The sequence below is a fragment of the Falco naumanni genome, chromosome 3 (assembly GCF_017639655.2).
Source record: "Falco naumanni isolate bFalNau1 chromosome 3, bFalNau1.pat, whole genome shotgun sequence".
Lineage (NCBI taxonomy): Eukaryota > Metazoa > Chordata > Aves > Falconiformes > Falconidae > Falco > Falco naumanni.
The window spans coordinates 60,145,082-60,167,888 of NC_054056.1; the positions used below are offsets into that span (position 1 = coordinate 60,145,082).

At 38.8% G+C, this 22,807-nt stretch overlaps 1 protein-coding gene across 12 annotated transcripts in view; it reads left to right on the forward strand.

Annotated features, from left to right (window-relative positions):
* The window catches only part of PIEZO2 (piezo type mechanosensitive ion channel component 2), a 313,781-nt gene that overhangs the window by 239,996 nt on the left and 50,978 nt on the right, over nucleotides 1–22,807 (forward strand). For all 12 annotated transcript variants that reach the window (XM_040586706.1, XM_040586713.1, XM_040586711.1 and 9 more), the window contains 10 exons: nucleotides 18–143; nucleotides 2,209–2,409; nucleotides 4,156–4,360; nucleotides 4,504–4,605; nucleotides 5,069–5,234; nucleotides 13,565–13,808; nucleotides 15,016–15,112; nucleotides 16,948–17,107; nucleotides 19,540–19,629; nucleotides 22,185–22,306. In XM_040586706.1, coding sequence (XP_040442640.1) covers nucleotides 18–143; nucleotides 2,209–2,409; nucleotides 4,156–4,360; nucleotides 4,504–4,605; nucleotides 5,069–5,234; nucleotides 13,565–13,808; nucleotides 15,016–15,112; nucleotides 16,948–17,107; nucleotides 19,540–19,629; nucleotides 22,185–22,306 — 1,513 coding nt within the window. The remainder of the gene's footprint in view (nucleotides 1–17; nucleotides 144–2,208; nucleotides 2,410–4,155; nucleotides 4,361–4,503; nucleotides 4,606–5,068; nucleotides 5,235–13,564; nucleotides 13,809–15,015; nucleotides 15,113–16,947; nucleotides 17,108–19,539; nucleotides 19,630–22,184; nucleotides 22,307–22,807) is intronic.

The following is a 22,807-nucleotide window of genomic DNA, read 5'->3' on the forward strand; positions in this document are numbered from 1 at the left end:
TTGCATTTTCTTTTTAGCCAGGAGAGAATGAAACTAAGGTCAATTTAGAAGAACTCAAAACCTCAGTCCTCTACAGCGGGCCAGTTGATCCTGCAGAGTGGGTTGGATTGAGGAAGTCTTATCCACTGCTTGTGTATTTAAGGGTAACTTGTTTAATTATCAGTCTTGAGATATTTTCTTATTTGTGATGAAAATAGCAATGTCTTTGAAATAAATCATCCGCCACACAGAAAAATGTAATTCAAGCCATTGATAGTAGGGAAGTACAGAGAGGAAGAGACAGCAGAAAGCCAGGTCTGTTACACAGGACATTTGCAGTACCAATTAAGATAACCTGCATGTAGAAGTATGGCTTTCTGACTATATCATTGTGTTAAAAGCACTCTAAGAAATGTGATATTTGAGAACTCGAAGTAATTAAGACATACATAGCTTTCAGGTACCAAATGACTGATGGGTCTCGTTAGAGTAATTGCCTTGAATGACAGTATATGCTATAAGCAGTTAATTTTTTTAAGTGCTTATTCCTCAGTAACTACTTAGAAAATATAGTGAGTTAAGGGAATAAATCATTCAGATGCTAGTAAATGGATGTCTTTTGGTTTTCTTCTTGGTTTTGATTGATGCCTGTGAGCAGTATTTTATTATTCCTGTCTTCATTAAAAAACCCTACTTAGAATAAAAATGTGCCAAGTCCCTGAGCAGGCCTTGAACGTCTCTTCTTCATTTAAAGAATCTCCAAAATTTTGTATCCACAGTTTAAGGCTGTCAGAAATAGTTGACTGACCAGCAAGTTTTGATCTAACTGGATTTATTCCTCATTTCTTCCCTCAGAGCTTGCCTCTGTGTGCTTTGGTTGTGTCGGGAGCACCTGCCGGGCTCTGGCAGTCAACGTATTGGGCCCTGGTAGTTCCTCTGCCACTCACTCCCATAACCATGCCCCCCCCCCCCTCAGTTAAGAATACAGGCAGGGAAGAGCAATTACTGACCTAAGAAGTTATTCTGCTTGGAGAGTGAAGCTGTCTAGTGCTTGATGCTAGGCTTGGTGCTAGGAGCTTTACAGCTATAAACAGATACCACTTCAGGATTAGAATTCTAGATTTAGATTATTTAGATTAGAATTAGATTATTCTACAAGGGTTTTCATTGAGTTAACAAATAAAATGTTTCTTTCGCATAGACGAACTCAGTTCAGTGCTAGACTTGAAGGTCCCAAGTTTCAAGTCTTGGTGTATTTCTGTTATGCCGCTTTAATAACAGACTTTCAAAATGTCTGCAGTGTTGAACTGGGGAGCCTGCCTGTGATGGATTCTGTAAAACTCCCCAGAAAGAATAGGAATTCCAGCAACAACAAGCAAAAATAACTTCTTGTCAAAAAAAAAAAAAAAACCCAAACACAAAAACAACCAAACAAAACCACAACCAAACTGGAACATAAAAAAACCCCAGCGGTACTTGTGTCAGGATATTCTTGTCCCAAATATTTCTTAACGTACAGAGATATAGATACTGCCTCTCCACCATCACTTATGACTTCCTTGAGTGACTTTCTCTGACCTGGTCTTTTTAACCAATTTTTGGAGTTGGTTAATACCTCTCTTCTGTGGAGCATAGGGCAGATCTCCCTTCTGAGAGAAAAAACTCACTTCAGAGCTGCTAAAGACTGCATCCTAGTCAATCTGGCTTTGGGACAGAAGGAGCTGTGTCTGAGTGAAGACTGGCAGGTGGACTGTTCATTTAAGAGTATCCAGAATATATTTGCACTATCCAGCATCCTTGCAGTTTTAGGAAGTTAGTGCTTGCCAGCTGCACCCCTGCAGATGACTTTGTGTATGCTTCTGTCCTCTATCTCCTGCAAAGCAAAGCATGTTGTCTTAAGAGAAGCTATGAAACAGAGGGCATATGGATGGGTCAGTGCATTTGCCCTCCCATTGCTTTCCACAACTAGTGTTCATTGTAGTACCTTTTGATGAATGTCTTCAATTGTATCTTCTAAATGTACGTTTCATTGAAATCCCAGAAGTGGTAGGAACCTTACTTTGTTTCAATGGTAGTAGCTGGGAATAGGTGCCAATGCATCCTTGAGTGCAGAAGCACTCAGTGGTAACATCCATTTTGGTATTCATGGGTTTATGCTTATTGGACAAATTTATAGCTTCTTATGGTTGTGATTTTTGTTTAATATTCTTCTGATTGTGTCTCCCATAGAATAACTTACTGATGCTGGCTATTCTGGCTTTTGAAGTTACAATCTACCGTCATCAAGAGTACTACAGATGTCGAAATAACCTTACCGCACCTGTGACTAAAACCATTTTCCATGATATTACAAGAGCACATCTGGATGATGGGCTGGTAAACTGTGTCAAGTATTTCATAAACTATTTCTTCTACAAGTTTGGTTTGGAGGTATATTGCTATATATCAATTTTCTTTAGACTATCATTCCAAACCTTTTGATTGTGTTATTGTTGAACATTAGCTTGAACTGTGTTTGACAGCTGGATGCTTCTTAGTCATTGCTCATGTAATGTACCTTGCCACAGTAATGGGGTTTGCTAGTGGTGGTTTTCCTCTTACTTTTCGCTGAAAAGGGATAAGAGATGGGACAAGGGACAGAATTGAGGCATACCTTCTCATGCACACACACACAGGGAACCATGGACTGCAGGAGCAGAAGGTGGCAGGGGCTAGCAGGCCATTGTTTCTAAACATTTCTAAGCTTCTTTTGCCTCTGGCAGCACAGATGCATCCTTCTTCTTTATATTTGTTACTATAGCTATTAGCAGTCTGCAGGAGCAAGAGCTTCAGCAAAGGTTATTGCTGCTTTGTGCCACTAGTGTAAGACAAAGTTCTTTCTCCAGTACACAAAACTACACAGAGGATTAGGAGAAGCAGGTACAAAGGAGTGAAGGGATTTTTCTGAAGATCCATGATGTATCCTAAATACCTGGTAGGTGTCTTATTTAGTAGAAGATCTGCTTGTCTGTTTGCAAGCAGAGTGGCCCACTGCTGGGCTTTAGGCTGAACTAATGTATTCCTTCTGTCTGCTTCACCCAACCCAGCAGCAAAACATCAGAACTGAACCTGCCTTGAAGACATGCTATCACTGATGAAGTGCTGGGAAAAAAAAATAAAGAAAAAAATCTCATCTTTGTTCCCTTACCTCGTCTGTTCGCAGACACATGAAATGTACTTTCAAAAATGTTTGCAGAAATAGTGACTTTCACAAATTTCTATGGCTATCTGAGGAAGGCAACTCCTAAGCAAACGCATCCCAAGTCTAATGATAATGATGCACTTGACCTATCTATTAAACACTACCACCCCTTGCTACTGATCAACAGAGTAAACTGTTCACAGCCAGTCTGAGGATTAAGAATGAGTGAAAATTAAAATTAATCAGCAAGCTATTTCCTTCAGGAAATAAATTTAACCTCATCCTAATCTAAGGAGAGAGAAAATCAAAATAGTGAAGCGTGCTGAACAAATGAATCACTATGAATTATTCACTAAGTTTGAAAATATGCTTCATGGCACTGAGTGAAGGAAGGGACTACTCTAAGTGGAGCCAGAGAACAGAAATGGTCTGGGATGCAGAGCCTTTAGAATGGAGAACTAAAGCTGCTTTACAGGAATTGGCTGAATTTGTCTATAACCAATAGAAGTTGTATGGTTCTAAATCCCTTTTCTCTTTGTCTGGTTCTCACATGAGGATACACTTCAGTTGTTGCTGTTATTAATAGTTCCTCTTCTTTTTCACATCTGCAAGTGCTATCAAAATATATGGATGTGTAATACGTGCTTTGCTTGGCAGCAATTAAACCTTTCGCATACAGGCTACTGTGACAACATTCTTTCCATTCTGTATCTTTAGATATCACATAATGGAAACCTGCTTTAGTGCTGTATTCACTATATTCACTGTATTCAGCTGCCATTCATAGAAGAGCATAAAAAATTTGTGGTGTTGGAGTGGGGTGGGGGAGGTTGCTGTTGGAGAGTTACAAACTGTTTTGGTGTGTTGGTTTGCACAGGGTTCCTGCTGTCAGCCCCAGCATATGTCCAAGCATTCTGTCAGGATCCAGAATAGTTTATCATTGCTGCATTGACTAGCCATCAGGTTGCAAATGTTACGTTTCTTTACTTTTCCAGACCTGTTTTCTTCTATCAGTGAATGTAATTGGTCAACGAATGGATTTTTATGCCATGATTCATGCCTTCTGGCTGATTGCTGTACTGTATCGACGTAGAAGAAAAGCTATTGCAGAGATCTGGCCAAAATACTGCTGTTTTCTGGCATGCATCATTACATTCCAGTACTTCCTTTGCATTGGCATCCCACCTGCTCCTTGTAAAGGTAAGGACACTTACCCTCTATGGACAATTACTACTGCTTGGTTTTACAGAAGAGTGGTGGAAAATTGGTAAGTATTCAGAAGAAAAGGATGAAGTAATTGTTATAAAGTACTGATTGCATTTTTGCGTGCCTTTGTCACGCAGACTATCCATGGAGAAGTGGTAATGCCAACTTCAACTCCAACATCATAAAGTGGTTATACTTTCCAGACTTCATTGTGAGACCAAACCCTGTCTTCCTTGTCTGTAAGTATTTTAGCACATAATTGTGAAGTGTTTACATGTCCTTTGCTTAAAGCATCTGTACAGTGTAATTTGAAGCCAGCCTTTTATTTACTCTTCAGTAGTAAGTTGACATAGTATGTAAGAAATTGAATACTAAGTGTGGCTTTGTATGCAGCAGAAAAATTCAAAGAATTGGTAATTTCTGCATCTGTTTTTTTCCATATAGCTTTTCAGTGAAGTGGCATCAAAAAGTATGATTTTTCCCCCCCTTTTCTAATTTATTTATCAGTAAAAATCATAGAAGATGACAGATAAATAAACTAAAACCAATACATTTCAAATTGGTGATAAATGAGAGTAGCACAGTCTTGGAGGTTCAAAGCGTGGATAAACAATCTAGTAGCTACATTATAATACATTACCACAACTCCCTACACCTAAGTTAATGACTGAATTTTTCCTTGCAACTACTGCTTTCTCCTAGATGATTTCATGTTGCTGCTGTGTGCATCCTTACAAAGGCAGACATTTGAGGATGAAAATAAAGCTGCAGTACGAATCATGGCTGGAGACAATGTGGAGATTTGCATGAATCTTGATGCAGCATCTTTTAGCCAGCATAATCCTGTTCCTGACTTCATTCACTGCCGGTAAGAACTGAATCTTAAACACTTGGAAAATATAGTGCTTCCGTTTTGTAAAGTCCTCTGGTCTGAAATGAAAACTCTCACAGCTTCCAGTTTTACTTGGAATTTATATTCATGTATGATCCCATCTCCTGACATGTTTTACTGCTGTATGAGACAGAAGATAGCTTCTAGGTGATCAGCTTCTGGTTTAGAAAAGGGCAGATGAAAACAAGTCTTCCTAACACTGCTGATTAAGTGCTCCCCAGAGGGATGTTCAGAGATAAATTTGCCTGAAAACACATATTCCCTCCAAGAATGTCCTGTGGGACAGTGTTTATGGTAGACTTCAGCACTCTGATGGCTTCCCCAAAACACAGGCATGTTAGCAAGTATCCATTCTAGTCTGAACTTGCCCATGTATACGTTTAATTCTACAAAGTCATCACTCATGTCCTGCTGAGTTGTTGTCTAAGTACAATCAAAATAATACTCTAGTATAAGAGACTGTCCTTTGTGCTATTTCATCCAGGCATAAGAACCTTGAAAGTGTCTTGAAAAGACAGCTGCGGTGTCTTCCTGTTTCTCAACATTGGATGTAGGGTTGTTCGAGAAGGTGCCTGATATAAATAGGGAGCAGAGCCTGAGAGAGTCTGTTCTGGATAGCCTTCAAACAATAGGACCATTCCTATGTGATCATTTCTGCAAGCACAGATTAGCTCAGCTCTTCTGGATTGTGCTGGGCATATTCTTAATCGAAGTTGTGTCTGAAAGTTTGATGCAGTAGTACAAGGATAAGAAGAGTAAGATTTCTTAGCTAATTGTGTTTGTCAGACTAGGTGTTTGTAAATGCATGTTACCAACGGATGTCTGAGTGTGAAAGGAATTAAAAAAAAAATCAACTAATGTCTAGCAAAATCTTCCTTTTGCTGATAAACTTTTATTTCTTTTACCAGAGAAGTGGTATCACCTGAAGCCCTTCTTAAGATCTTTAAGCTGATCCTGTTTCTGTTGAAAATGGTGGCCAAATCTATCTTGAAATAGCTTTGAAGAGACCACGGACATACATTCAACTCATTTGTTCAGAGATTTATAGTCAGTTCTGGGTGAAGGGTGAACAGTTCTCCCCCTTGAGTATTTCCAGTCTGCACGGTGGACCCAGTGCTCTAGATTCAGTAACATAGGCAGAGAGAAGTCACAGTCTCTCCATCGCAAAATGCTCCATCAAATGGGCATGCTTTCCAAAAGACATCTGCCAAATAGGGCTTGGCTGAGAGGAATGTGTAGTGCGGATTTTCCAGGTTTGTTTCTTACCACTTTAGTGGTGTCCATCTTAGCAAAAGCTAAGACAGCAGTTGCATCAGGCACACTGGTGTGATTGGTCACTGGCAAAGACTATCACTGGTGAAATGGTTGCTGGCAGAAAGAAATCGAATTTTGGTCCTTTAGAGCCCAGAAAAAAAATCATTGTGAAAAAACTCATTAATGATGAGAATGTATTTTAAGGATGTCTTCAGAAGGGAAAAAGAGGCAAGAAAATCACTGCTTTTTAAACAGCCTCTTTTGGCATCTTTTCAAAGGTCCCTGGAATCTGGTAGGTATTTCTGTCATCTCTAGAAGGTATTCCGAAATGACCAATCATGAAAAATTTGAGGCACAGAGGATGTTCTTTGAAGATTTTGGATCAGAATCAGCATCAGGTTTATAACGGAAAGCGAAGTCCAAGCTGGACTGGCCTGCTGCCTCTCCACAATCCTGCGGGTTAAGTTCTCTGTTTTGGTTCATATGCATGGTGTGCGTTAGCTTGAAGTCATTGGTGGCATCACATCCATTCAAACACGCTGCTTGGTATGTGCTGACAAAGTAGACCTGTGTATGGATGGTTAATGATATGCAAGCATTTAATTGGGAGTTTGCAACTTGTATTAAGCAGTAAGTAATATTACTTACTGGTGGAGAGTACAAAAAAAAAAAGCAGAAAATCAAAGAATTCCATTAACAGTAGTGAGCTGAACAAATAAATTGTGATCACTTTATACTTGTTCCAGATAATTTCAGAAATCTGTGTGGCTGTTTCATGTGATAGTTTTATGTTGTGTGAATAAGAAGCAGAATGAAAAGAACAAGGCAGAGAAAGAAACAGAACAGGGACATTTTTGTTTGAAAAATCCATCAAATGAATAGAAAACCCATTAATTTCAGGGACAGAGGAAATTCCTGTTTATGATAGCCTTTCTTGTAGATGCTTGGGCAGGTAAGCTGTAACTTTATATTTTTTTGCTGTTTGTAGTGTTAGCTTCCTGAATCTGTAATGGGAACATACTTGTAGAGCAGTGTGTATTGGTATAAACAGACCTTCCTTAAGTACAAACTGCATAATAGATCTTGTGTTCTCGATGGTATCTTTCCTTTCTTTGAGCTCTTAAGTATCTTTTTCAATGCTTTCATTACAATGCAGTTTTTCCCAGGCTTTAGATTATGTTATTTTTGAGAGGTTGCACTGCACATATGCCATCTTGAATGCCTAATTTGCTTAAAGAAGCACCAGAGAATGGCTGAAGTCTCTTAAAGTGACTGAATCTTTTTTTAGGGATTATCAATCTTTAAAAAGAAGAACTTTCAAGCTCTGGAGAATCCAGCAATGATATACCTCAGAAGAAAATATATTTATCTGGCTTCCGTCCAAGACAATTTGGAACTGAAAGGGCTTTGTCTAAAGACATTTCTTGCACTTTGCCACAGAAGTTTCAGAATACTCTGACTGTTTAGTAACAGGGACAAGAATTTGGTTCAAAGCTTATCCAAGCAAGTGAAATGAAAAGTGGCATTTTTCCAGGAGTCAGTCAGAAAGAGCCAAACAAATAAGTGAAGACAACCTGGTTATGAATAAATTACAAAGCATAAAAAGAATTAGTGCTTAGTATTCATGTGTTTTCTGAGAAGACCAATGTGTATTTACTGCCATGTAACAGAAGTGGCAGTTGCAGACTGAAGCACCGTTTCTGAAGTATCTCTTCCCTTGAGAAGATGCTATTTGGTCACTTTTCCAGTAGGCATGGATAAAAGGCTTTTAACTGCAATATAAACAGTGGCAGAAAAAGAACATATTTCCAAATGCTTAATTTCCTTCTCTCTGGAGAAATATTTGAGCTCAACAATGATAAATACAGTCTAAGGAAGAGATTTCCTGAAATTTTCCTGTCTTTCCACCCTCAGATTTCTCAGGGGATATGTGCTTAACCCCAAGGGAGAGCACAACCAAAGGACTTTGAAACAGAAATAAAAATGAAGAATAGAAGTTGGAGCTTTTAAAATGAAACAGGATTTAATGTGACTTCACTGAGGATAATCCTTTCCCACAGTCTCTAATGCTGGAAAATTCTCATTTCAGTTCCCAAGCAGTTTGCAGACGTTCTTCTAGACACTGGCAGGAAAAAAAAAAAAAAGGGATTGTAATCTACTTTTTTCCTTTTAAGAGCAGAAACAATGTTAACAACCAGTCATTGAACTGTCCCCTTTAATACCTGAACCCTGGGAACCATTACCAGGTGAGTCAGATGAAGTCTTTCAAAGGCAGCTGTAATGCCTTTCTTGGAACTACACTTCTTCTAACTTAGGTTAGTGAGAGAGGATCTGCAAATCATCATTACAGGCTTCCTGTCATATTTTTTGTATGAAGCAGATAAACATTTTGTCGCTAATAAAATGAACCCCAACAAATAACACAGCTGTGGATTTGGGAATGTTTAAAGCAGATGGAAGCATGAAGAAAAAACCTCACTGGTAAGAGTGAGAGTAAGAGGGTATCAGTCCTGAGAGAGGGCTTGACAAAAATAGTGGGGACTGAGACCTATAGGATCCACAACACTAAATGTGAAGACGTCCATTGAAATAAGAGAACAAATTTTCAGAATGTTTGATGTCACTAATTGGCAAAGGGAAAATCAATGAAACTGCTTTCTGAAAGCTGAAATGGAGCTACAGGGAAAGGCTTTGGGGATGGATGTTTGATGAGAAATTAGCAATGTTAGGATTAGAGGTCACACAGGCTGCTAAAAATGTAAGGGATAGGAGACAGGGAAGACAGGAAAGAAAGAAGAAATCTGGGTAGTAGGGGTAGCTTACAGAATGAATATATGTAGCGATAATATGGCTGGAGGAGAGGGAGAGGGTAGTCACCAGAAGAGCGCTGTGGGAAGAGCCTTGGTGTTATATGGGGCTGTGTAGCCACACTCAAAGCAAAACAGGTGGCTGATAAGGGAAGGCAATGAGGCTACATAACGGCAGCCCCTCCAGCATGAAGAAACATTGAGCTATACTGGTCTGTGCAACAGCACAATAGGCTCCTCACCAGTGTGTAAGTAGAAGTGTGTTTTTCCTGAAACTTCAAAGTGCTGTCTGAGGACAAACATCTTTCCTCAAAGGGGCTGTTGGCTGCAGCATCAGCACCTCTTGGTGCCTGCAGGCAGAGGTCTGGGCAATAGACTGGCCACAGCCAAACACAGCGTTGAGCTCGCTGGGAAAACAACTACAGATAAAGCAATCCTTTTGCAACAGGCTGGATGGTATTACAGTTAAAAATTAATTCCTGTGGAAATAAAATATCGACGCAATCATGATAAGACTAATAAAGCTTTAGTAAATGAAAGCAGAGTATTTGATGGGAGAGCCATCTTGAGGTCACAGTAGCTTTGATGGATGGGTGGAATGAACTTCAGGCTTTGTTTTCCTTGGTTTTGAGCAAGGAGATACAGTAATTTTTTCCAAAATGTTATCCAGAGTTGTATCAGTGGGTTCTGCTAATGACACAGTTGGCAAATCAACATTTTTTTACTTTTCATTAATCTTTCAGGTTTCTTCTGGATAGTTTCTAATTCAGAGGTTATTTTACTACTGACAGCCATAGTTTGATGCTCTTGGTACACTGGCATAGTGACTAGTCTTCCTCAGATGTGTGGCTGTATTCCTGACCTCCAGCTACATGCTCCCACCTGTATCACACCAGCAGTGAGCTGGCTCATAGGCTGAATGGACAGAAAAGTATTTCTTTCTTCTGTCCTCCACCCAGTTATATAAGCTTTTGCAAATTTGCTTCTTGAAACCAGTTCAAAGAGCCAAAGCCAAAGAAGGGGCTGGAATGCAGAGCTGAGGGGATTTCCCCTTAGGAAGCATCTGCTCAGATTTCCTAGGTGTATTGTCAGATTACACATTTAGCCTCTCTTCTCTGTGACTGGATGTAGATGTAAAGAGCACTCAGAAGACGAGGTTTGGAAGGTTTATGTGGCATTAAACTAATGATCTATGTGGTCTTCAGTGAAAGCGTGAAATTATAGTATATGCTATTCCAAGACTAAGCATTTTTTTCTGTCTGTGAAGAAGTTTTCAAACAGAGGGTAAGCACCCTTCTGGGTTTGTGTAGTGTCTTTTTAGCTGTTGAGATGTCTGTGCATCAGCCTCCCACTTTGCATTATAATCTCCAGAGCAAGGAACTTAAACTCCTCACTTGGTAACTTTCTGGGATTTGGGGCAGAATTTAAAGATTTGCGTCTGAGAATGTGTAAAGTGATTTGAGAGGCAATACATAGGGAAGTCCTCCACCAAGACACATCTTCATTCCTGCTCTCACAGCACTTAACCTACCTATATCATTATAAAAAATGAAAACTGGGGAGATGCATGACTCCACGCTGTAACAGACAGGGATTTTTGGCATACCGCAACTGAAAGAAGTGTGATTTCAGAAATCTTTTTATCTACTTGAAACTAATCGAGTATAGTTCTGTCCATTGTGTTCAATGTGGCATTATTGTTGGGCCAGCACAAAGGTACCTGGAATGGTTGGTCGTATTCATTGATTAGCTGTGCCCTGGATTACTGTTCAAACACCATTTTGTAACATGTCCACTCCAAGGTGAATTCTTGGGAGCCATTTTTATGGTTGGGCTTGCTTGTAGTTGCATATTTATAAAAATCAGAATTATTTTAATCTCTAAGAACTACGTTGTCACTTAAAAATTTTTGTATTGCCTCCTGCCTTTTGAGAAGTTTTTCTTTACATCCTGTTTTCTTGTTCATTTGGAGATGTCCAGTGCTATTAAATTTAATGTCTATTTTGAAAATGAGAAGAACAGCTGTATTTAATATTTTAAACGACTGCTAAAATGTAGCAAATAGTTAACATAGTGAAAAAATAGCTAAATTATTCTCTTCCTTTTCATATTCTCTCTAATTTCTGGAAGTTTTAATCTGAGAGTGATATCTGCTGTTGGACTGTGACTCCACCAAGTGCCATGCACCTATGCAGGAAAGTTCAGATCCAGCTAGTTCCAGTTGTCTTTAAGAGTCAGAGTCCATTTTTATTGATGACTATTAAGATATTGCTGGGTTTTGATCAATTCAATTCTATTCTGGGTTTTTCTCAAAAGGTGCTGATGCATTTTGTTGATAGCAGAGGACAAGTGGTTTTAAATATTGCAATTGTTAGAGCAGTGTCAGGAAGGTGATCTCTTCCTAGCCATCCAACACATCAATAGTTATTATTAAAGGAACACTAAATATTATGTTTGTTGGGTTTGGTTTTTTTTTTTTCTGGAGAAACAGTGAGACCATCATTTCCAGGGAATATCAAGTTAGTGAAGACCTGTTCAGCCAATGTCTCCTGCTTCTTTATTTTCTCATTGTATATTGACTCTTTGTTAATGTTTTATCACCCAAAACCCAGTAGCATCTCTAAAGTCACTACATTTTTAGATTTCACAGGCAGTAGTCCATACATTTCTTTAATGTCTGTGGGAAGTAAACATAAAGGAGTTTTCTCTTTACTTTCATTAAATGCCTCTCTGGTTGGCTTCGGCAAGTGAAATGTGTAATACAGGCCTATAAATGTAGGACTATAAATACATACTCCTAGAAAGTTCTGAGCCTGAGAACATCAAGCAGCAGGGGCCTTTTAATGTGGCTTCGTACAGTGCGTTTAGTTCATTTACTCCTTACATGTTTTGGCTTAGGTAAATGTGTACTCCTATAGTGCTGTATCCCTGCCTGGTTTCCTGACAAATCTAGTTTCGCAGCCTGGGTGAACAGACCCTGAAAACACAGTTACATCTGGAATCAAAACACTAAATGGGAGGAAACTAAGAATTAGTTGGTTTTGCAGTGTTTAGCTATATGTAGTGTTCAGTATTGCCTTTGGCAGATATTCTTATTTGAAAGCTCACTGAGTCAATAGTAAGTCAAGGTTTTAAGGAATCTGAAAATACCAAATCGTTTCTCACCCTTTCCCACTGTAGGCCAAGGCTGATTTCAGATAGCTCTGTCTCGTAGCTTCCTGGCAAATGTTTCAGTAAATTCTATCACATTTATATTCCGTTGAAGCCTTTTACCCCTCAAAACTTTAACAGTTGATCTCCATTGGAGAAAGATATTTTTAGCAGCTGTCTTTGAAAACTAGGCTTTTAACCTGACTGAATTTCCCCATAGTCATCAATAAATACAGAATTGTTTGCAGTGGAGTGCTGTAGCTGGCTTCATAAGAGAGATTTGCTATAATACCGCTCAGACTTCTTTAGAAGATGATCTCAGATAGCGTTTAAATTGTGTATGTAGCATTGCCAGAAAATATCACTCTATCCTGAAGTTTGGTGAGAACATGTTTTCGCCCCTTTCATGATACAAGGCTCGATCCTGCATGATGCAAAGTGCCCTAACGGGGTGTAGCAAGATGCTTGTCATAAAATCATAGAAAAGTTTGGTTTGGAAGGGACCTTAAAGATCATCTAGTTTCAGCCCACCTGCCATGGGCAGGGACACCTTCCACTAGACCAGGTTGTTGAGGTCTGGAGCACCTCTCCTATGAAAACAGGCTGAGGGAGTTGGACTTCTTCAGCCTAGAGAAGAGAAGGCTCCGGGGAGACCTTATAGCGGCCTTCCAGTACCTGAAGGGGGCCTACAAGAAACCTGGAGAGGGACTTCTTACAAGGGCATGTAGCGATAGGACAAGGGGGAATGGTTTTAAACTGAAAGGGGGTAATTTAGAGTAGATATTAGGAAGACATTCTTTACTGTGAGGGTGGTGAGGCACTGGGCCAGGTTTCCCAGAGAAGCCGTGGATGCCCCATCCCTGGAAGTGTTCAAGGCCAGGCTGGATGGGGCTATGGAGTATATGAGCCAGGGAGACCCATGAATGAGCTAGACCCGCTGATCATGGTGTTACTCTTGAGCAGGTGTGCGAATGCTGAAGTGGAATGAGAATGCTCAGAAGACCTTAGGCACAAGTGTCACCCAGTAGTGCAGAAAGAGGAAAGGTAGCATTGCCCTCAGAAAATGGTAACTTTTTCTCCTTCTTTTACTTCCAGGTCCTACTTAGACATGTATAAGGTGATAATATTTAGCTACCTCTTCTGGTTTGTGCTTACTATAATCTTCATAACGGGAACCACGAGGATCAGCATATTCTGTATGGGCTACTTGGTAGCTTGCTTTTATTTCCTTCTCTTTGGTGGAGATCTGTTGCTGAAGCCCATCAGGAGCATTCTGCGTTACTGGGACTGGCTGATTGCGTACAATGTCTTCGTGATCACAATGAAGAACATCCTCTCAGTAAGTAGCCGCTGTCTTTCCTCTGCCCTCAGCACTTTGGTTTCATTGGAAGTGGTGCACAGTGCATTGAGTGGTCACTAAAAATCCTTTTTCAGGACCACAGCCTTCTGCAGGCACCAAGCAGGCCGCATTTTAATTCAGAAACTGCAAGTGAATATCCAGGGAATGGTAATGCATATGCACTGTAGGAAAATGTGCATCCATGTATTCAGTTGGGCTCTGTAAAAGCTCACAAGCTATTTTCAAAGGGCCAGGTTCTGGTTTCTTTTCCTAGTAAAGTATCTCCTTAGAAGTCTTGTGAAAATCTCAGTAGAGTGGGAAGTGAGTAAGAAGTACAAGATTAGTCATAACATTGATAAATAGTGCATATTTAATTAAAACTTTTGTTTAAAACTAGCATTTTCAAACCTACTACTAGGTGCAGTTGCTGTGTGATGTAATGTGAGGTTAACTACAAAATTACAAACTGCATTTCTGTTTCCTTTAGAAGCAGTGTGAAATTCAGGTGAAAATAGATATGTTTGATAATTAAATGTCAAATTCTTCTGCAAAATATTAAAATTTTTTTTACATTAATTAACTCTTTAGAGCAGATTCTTATAGTGGCACTGGTAGGTGATTGAGACAAGCCAGTAATTTAAATCTTTCTGAAAGATAAATTTAGATTTATATCTGGCAAATGCTTTTTAGCTTTGAACATTTTTAGTGCTGGACTGAAAAGAGCAGACATTTTTCTTTTTACATTTATATAAGTCACTGTACTGAAATAAAATTGATTTATGGGTGGTTTGAATTTGCAAATGTTCTAAATGCTTACATATGTGCTTCATTTTATGCTTGGGAATTCAGTGGAGCTACGCGTGTGTTAAGCTTGTCCATGTATGTTTGCAAGATTGAGTCAGTCATTTATAAAAGTTGCTTAGCTGTCACATTACAACATGTGCCAGACGTATCACTTTCCCTACAAAAACACAAACAAAACCCACATACCTTCTATCTCGCTGATAATCAAAAGAACAAATCCTTGCGATCTAAAAGTGATGTGTTTTGCTGGTTAAGGCATTCTTTCTTCTAATCTCTGTTTTAATAATGGGATATAATAGCCAAGGGCAGTCACAATATTCCCATGTAATGTAAAGAGGTACAACTTTTCTTATCTTTATTTCTGGTACGTCTTGTTATATGAAATTGTTCTTTTACTTTCCAGATAGGAGCATGTGGCTACATTGAATCATTAATTAAGAACAGTTGCTGGTTGATTCAGGCATTTAGCCTGGCTTGTACAGTTAAAGGCTACCGTATTCGTAAGTATAGCTCATTTTTCTTCATAATTTTCTATAAATGAAGAAGCACCTTCAAAATATTTTACTGTATTTAAGTACCTGACATATTGCCTTATGAAAAAATCGTACCTGCAAGTTCAGTTAATACCACTTGGTCCTATATTGACTAGCAACATAGAATATTGAAAATATTTCACAGAACCAAAAGATATATATATATATTTATACACAGAGAAAACTATCAACACCCCACACACATACCCACAACCAACGTCTGCTGTAAATGAACAATTTGGCGATACTGGAACTTAAAACAGTTTCCCTGTATGTGCAGGTGATGTGATACTTGAGGGTATGCTTCCACTGTACAACTTGAGCTAGAATGTCATCTCACCATCACTTTAAGGAGAGGGCACCTTTTCCCAGCTGCATACTCCCACTCCTCCCTGTGTGCCAGGTCTTATGTTCAGTTGCTCAAAGGGTAAACCAGTTCAGCTCACTGAAATGACAAGCGGTTAAGCCAGGATAAAAGTACTAATTTTTTGCATGCATAGTGAGTTTAGGCAATTTTTGTTTTACAATTATTCTCATGTTTGTGATGATAAAAGGGAGGGAGTGAATAGTGTATGTGGATGAAAGTGAGAGAAGGGAGGAATGAAGTTTGGGGAGCAAGATACTTCACCTCTCAGTCAGCTATTAATTTGGCTCCACTTTGCCCTGACACCCTGGATTGACAGTTTGAAAACACCTGACTGTTTTCAGTGTTTTTTTGCTGAATTTAAAGTACTTTTTCATCCTACTGAGTATGCAGCAAAGTTCTAAATTCCTGCCTTTGTGTCTGATCCTAATAGGTAAGTGGGGAGTAAGGAGAAAGAAAGGAAGTATGAAGATGCAAATTCATGAGATAAATGGTGTCCAGTAGTTCTCGTATTATCCAAAAATTTTTGAGCGGCAACAGAAACTTAGAAACAGGTTTCTTACTCCCCAGGGGATGGACACAGCAGGCTTTGAAGCTCTTGGAGCTTGACCTTCCAGATCTATTAGACTGGCTTGCTTGATTGTAAAGCCAGCTTCAAGCCAGAGTCTGTCCCTTGAGTACTTCTACTCCCTTCTGTAGAGCAGCATAGGCCATTTAGTTTATGGTTTAGCTCCACAAAACCCAGTTTAAATTTTTTTAATATCCCTGAGAGAACTGTCTTTTAGAGAAGAAAAAAATGAAAGAAAGATATAGTCCGAGCCAAAATCTAGAGGTAGGAGGAATGGGATTTCCTCTGCCTGTCTCCTCCTACCCTAAAGGAAGCAATTTTGTTGTTTCAAATATTTTTTCTCTTGTGCAATGGAAAGAAACACTGGACTGAGTTATGGAGAGGAAAAATGAAAATATTAGGTGGTGGCAGTGAAAAAATTATTTTGACAAAAAAACCCCACACTTCTTTCTCATGTTGTTAGTGTTTTTAATAGAAAAATGAGACAAAAAGTTGCTTTGAAATGAAATAAAAAAAAAAAAAGAAACATACCATTTTAGAAAATCAAATATTTCAGGCTAACAAAAATTACTTTTTCTCCACTCTTTGTTTTCAAGTACTTCCTAGGACAGGGTGAATTTGTTTGCAAGTGGTTCACTTTTGGTGAATTCTCAGTTTTCATGGGATATCACATCGCTGGAAGCTTTCCAGTTTTGTGTAAAAGAAAATATGATGTACTTCAATTGGAAATGCATGTCAGTTTTCTAAAGAAATATCTAATTAAAGCACCTCAATTCAAATAATTTTAAAGGATAAGATTATTTTATTGAATAAACATTATAAAAGAATACTTAATACAACAGTTCTTATGCTGATGGTGTCTTTTTCCAGCAACCAACAACCTAGATTGTAAACTGCCCAGTGGAGAAGCAGGAATCATTTGGGACAGTATATGTTTTGCTTTCCTGCTGCTGCAAAGAAGAGTCTTCATGAGTTACTACTTCCTACATGTGGTTGCAGATATAAAAGCTTCTCAGATCCTAGCATCAAGGTAACATAAAGTTTTAAAAAATTAAATGAATCAGCTCAATTCTCTCATAGGTACAGTACATGCTTATTTATGATAGGCAGTACTAAAAGAGTACTTGAACATTGTTTTAAACAATCCCTGCTAAATTCATAATTGCAAACCCAAATCTGACTAAGCACAAATGAGAAAACAAATTAATTGAGAAACTGGTAGAAATTAAAGCATCTTTCCTACCAAACACCATCTGCTGCTCTCATAGCCCTTATTAAAAGCATGAAAGTTGATGTGTGTTGCAGCATTCTCTCAACATCAATATGTATGAGAGCAAATGCCAGAGTTTTTAAGCCTTGGAAAGAAAACACTCTGCTATCAGAGCCCGTTTGAGACAATGGGCCTTAGAAATCACAACTCCAAAAATGCCACGTGAAGAAAAATAGAGGAAAGTTATCACATCTGGCTTAGAAAGACAATCAGAATGTCTCACTTGGGAAGTGTCACATCACTGAACACTGACTAGGTGTGGTTAGGAAGTATCACCCTCTTTGGGCCTGTTACTTGTACTTTCCCACCAGTATCACTATCACAACCATTCTTCTGTTTTTTAATAAGCAGGCAGATCTTAATTTCAGTAAGATTTCTAAGGAATTACTTTTGTCAATATAGAATTAATTGTATTGTAGGTTTTTTTTTTTCTTCAAAAAAAAACCCCCATATGTACATTGATTTCTATCTGTTGAGGGCAAAATTAGGCTTGGATGTCCTGAAAGGAGGTATTTTTTACCTTCCTGTTCTTACTCCTCCAGGGATCATTTTAAAAAGGGAACATGTTTAACTGTTCATACTGAACAATATTCACCACTCTAAACAGGGCTACCAAAAGATCTATGCGTCCATCCATATTGCCTGTCTCAGACTTTTGCTCTGGGGTAAATTTGTCTGCTGATGCCCGATTTTGCTGGATACCGCCTTTTTGTAGCCTTTTTTGTACCCTGTGTTCAGTGAAAATAGCAGAAAGTAAAATCATGAGTATCGAAATGCCTCCTAAATTGGAACGTTTGCATCCAGAAGGAAAGAGCAGTCTCATGTAAATGACACTGGGCTGGGTTGAAAGAAACATGCTTGGTTCCTACTTCCAGCTTTGTGTCTTTTAGTAAGTTACCGAACCTACCCAGGCTTGAGTTCTCTAGCAGCAGAAGTGGAGACACACTGGCTTATGGCAGGAGCTTTGTAAAGATAAATGTACGAATGACCAAAAAAGTGCCAAGAACTACAGGAAAGAGGGTAATACAAATGTAATGATACAATTATTTTTTTAGTTAGCTGCTTGCCTTGCTAAAATCCAAGCTTGAATTGGATAGTGGACAATGGACATAGACAATGAAAGAAGGTCAAGTTTGGATTCAGACAGCATGGTCTGAGTCTGCCTTCTAGTTAAAGTTAATATTGTGAAATACAAATTCCTTACCTAAATAAGATTAAACTGTGATTCAGACAATAGCGATGAGGATCCAATGACAGTTTTCGATAGTCCATAAGAATTTAGGAGTGATCAAGTTGCTAAGGAGAACATCTCCTTCTTTGTACTTTACCATACTTAGGGATAATAATTACTGCCAGTCTTGTTTGTATTCCTTTGAAAAAATGTAGTTGTGGTTATCCTGCATGTTACATGGAAGAATCATTAATCTTGCAGAAAATATGGTTGAAAAATTAGCTAGAAGTAGACCTCTAAAACCATAGCTGTTCTTACTGAATTTCTGACAGAAGAAAGGCTTTAAATCTAAAACTTTGAGAGAGACTTTGAGGCTCTTTGAGAGTCTTCAGAAGCTAATGAGTGAATGATGAAGAATGTCCAAGACATGATCTGGACATCTGAATCAACGAGTTGATTACATTTCTAACAAAATGTAGTTAGCAGCCATATTCTTGTGGCACACCAGGAACTTGCCTAAGGATTTGTGTCATCAGATTAGAAGCACGTAGTGTTCAGAGGGTAAAAGCGCAGCTGAATCTATGCTCATCATGGCCCTGGATAAAGTTGGAATTTGCTCACAGCTTCCAGGGGGACAAGGTGATTATAATGCAGAAGTGACTGTAAAAACCAAATCCTGGAGGTGTGCAAGAACTCATACCTTAGCCTTGAACCTACCCATTCTCTGTGTTCTTGAGGACTGGAAGCTTAATTCCTTGAGCAGCTTGCTAGAGGAACTTACAGGCTGAGCAGGGATCACAGTGTTTGGCCCCAGATCTTGAAATGTTTGACTGTAAAGATACTAGTATTCTGGAATAACTGATTATTTCTTTCAGGTCTTGGATTAGTTTTCTTTGATGTAGATGAGGTCATGTACAGAGAGAACATAGAGTTCTCTGTGATTGACTGGTGTAAGGGAAACTTAGAGTCATTTAATGTTTCCTCTCCTTTTTTCTTTTCTTTTGCCACATTTCTGCTGTAGGGGTGCTGAACTTTTCCAGGCCACGATTGTCAAGGCTGTAAAGGCAAGAATTGAAGAGGAAAAAAAATCAATGGATCAACTGAAAAGACAGTATGTATTTAATGTATTCTTTTATATATATAAATACACATACATATGTATATATTTCACTGATTGTTGGTATTTTTCTAGAACCTTCTTTTATAGAAATGCTGATTAGGTTTTGAAGTATGATTTTCCTATTACAAAATTTTTTTCTGGGCATTCAGAGATCTTAGATATGCCAATATTATGTAGGTTTAGAGTCATCTTTTCCAAAAAGACAACATACTGCAGAATCTAAACTTTGATTTAAACATAGAATTACATTTCTAGGGCCAAAGGTTTGAGGTTAACCAAGAATCAGTGGCATGTACTGACCTGCTCATCAGTGAGCCTGAAATTCTAATGGAAACAGATACTTCCTGTAAATAAAGAGATGTGACCACCCCTGCTTGTTTTGAAGATTCTTCTAAACTCTAGAAATCCAATTATGATTGGTTAAAAAGATCAGCTTTTCACTGTTCCACACCTGAGTATCATACCAACATAACCATACAGTGTCCTGTTTAAGAGGTGATCTATATGTGTGCTGTTGTGCTGCATTTCTTTCTGTTAGAGGTCCAGCTCATGTTTTAGTTCCAGGTTATCCTATTTTGTGTGGTATGAATGCATGTGACCCAGATGAAAGATGGCGGGGGGGGGGAAGTCTTATTTCCTGTTTCTTTCCTTCCACTAATTACCCTGCTGTTCTCTTGACTTTCCCCATCTCTCTGAAGAGCAGGATAGTAAAGTGCAAGTCCCCTATGAAACTCATGAAAAAGGTAGGCAGATTACTGATCAGAAGTGCCACATTAACCCTGTCTCACTTGAAAGGGCAGACTTAGATGGTTAGAAAATACGAGACTAAGACACAGGAACTGGGTTAAAAAACCAAGAAATCAGAACAGCAAAAGGCCTAGTTAGGGAAGCTGTAATGAAAAGTCACCGAAATAGCCTGAAATCACAATGGGCTAAGGAAGCTGAGTAACATCCTGGCTCTGCTTCAATGGGTGGCAATATTCTTATTGGCTTTATCGTTATTAGGATTTTGTTCTGTACATTTGTATTCCTGGTAAAATTTCCTGCATGATTGCTCTTTTGTTTTGTTGGTGGTTCCTCCTCTAGTGTTTGAGTGCAAAATATATGTTTACCTTCACTGAAGATATTTGCATTCAGCTTAACTGGCCTGAAGATCCTTTCTCTTCATACAGCCAATAAGCCACTTCTCATTCTCTTGCCTGCAGCCAGTATGATTTCAAAGCTGCTCCACTACCATGCATGAAGAGCCCTAACTGCTTCCTAAATAGATGTCAAAGCCCACTCCAGACTGCTTCTTCCACATGTGCATAACCAAAGAAGCATCAGAAGGCTGCAGGGACCGTGCTCCCTACCTGCATGCCTGGAGTTTCCCACCAGAGGATGTATTGGGCTGTTGCTGGCCCTGCTCTATGCTTGAATCAATCTTATCCCATTTGGCAGGATGTACCTGTCCTGGAAACAATACTTTTCTGTTAATTCTGCAGAGTTAAAGAACAAGGAGATGATACTGCTTGAGGCAATGCCAAAGCTAATCTATATTTCTATAAAAGTTGCTAGTTTGTATTTGTAGGATGTCTGACTAACAATAGAGGATGCTTCTTTTATTTGATTCAATGAAGTGCATCAGTACTTCATACAGCTTAGGCTGGTTAGGATGACGAGAATTGTCAGCGTGTCCAGGAGGAACAACCGTGTTGTCCAGACTAACATAGCATAAATTCAGCAGCAGATTATTGATATAGGGAAAGAAATCTAATTATCTACTGAATAATAGCAACTAGCTGAGATGAAGGAGTTTTTCCTTCTCCAGTAAATGGTTCTTCCCTAACAAATGGGTAGATTAATAAATGTATTTAAGTGAATTTTTATCACTGAAGTTAGTGAATCATTTACTTGTAATTCAGTTGTATTGAAAGAACTTACTCCTCTTGATTTCAATAATAATTGCTACTGGTTTTCAAACTGCAAAAACACAGAACTTTTAAAAGACCAGATTGTGCTAACTTAACATGATTGAAAGAAGGACAATTGAAGCCTTCCCTACATCTGGACAAAACCAAACCAGTCTTCTGTATTTCCAGATAATGTGGGACAAATGAGCTTAAGGCGTGAAGATGTAGCACAAATACTGCAGAAACAGCCACATCCCTGGTTTAGAGTGACAAGTTTTAGGAAAACCACTGCATTAGGCAGAAGTCCTTTTTTCTCAGAGCTTTGTTTGCTGTGTTGTAGCTGCTGACAGCAATTCTTTTATTTTTAAATAATAGGATAGTTGAGGGGGAGTAGGTGAAACAGTCATGTGATAGCAGGCAACCCAGCTCTCACTGAAAGGTGAGTGAACATCTAGGCTTGAGCCTTCCAGCCAGCCCCTTCAGAGCCATGTGACTCCTTATTTTTAAGGGCAGGATTTGTGACGGTGTGGAATGGTTATTTCCTTTAGAAATGTTAAAGTGTGTGTGTGTGTATGGATGTGTTTAACACTTGTTTTTCAGAGTGAGTTAGAAAGGGTGAAGACGTGATTCTAATAAGATTCTTCCTTTTGCTAGAATGGATCGCATCAAAGCCAGGCAGCAAAAATACAAAAAGGGTAAAGAGAGGATGCTAAGCATGACCCAGGAGTCCTCAGAAGGGCCGGAGATTCGAAAGGTTTCTGAAGAAGATGATGAAGGTACCTTTAGCTATTGTTGTATTGTAATTGCAGTTGAGCGCTAAGGACAAGTGATAAATTGCTCTTCAAAACTGTCAGCGTGTAACAAGGTTGTTAGCTAAGCATCAGTTTGGAGCTTGATTCAGCCAAAAAAAATCTCTGGGATTTTGTACTGCAAGAAGATTTAGAGAAAGTAGTTTGCTTTGAGGTTACTTTTAGCAGTTGGCAGAACGCTGAATAGCAGCAGGGGTTTGTTCTGAACAAAGTCATTTATCTGTAAACCACAGTGTTACACATAGGTAGCATCCACGTTTTTCCAGCAACATTTTCTGGATGCTGTGAGTTTTTTCAGTCACTGAAATGTTTGTATACTTTTAAATGTTGTTTAAAACATAGGAATAGGTAAAATACCTATCTAGTGCCACATTTCTAGCACGGTCTTAGGATCAGCACTTACTGGGTTTGAAATTTTTTGAGCCTGAAATGTAAAGGGGATTTGAGAGGAGGGAAAATATTTTCTTC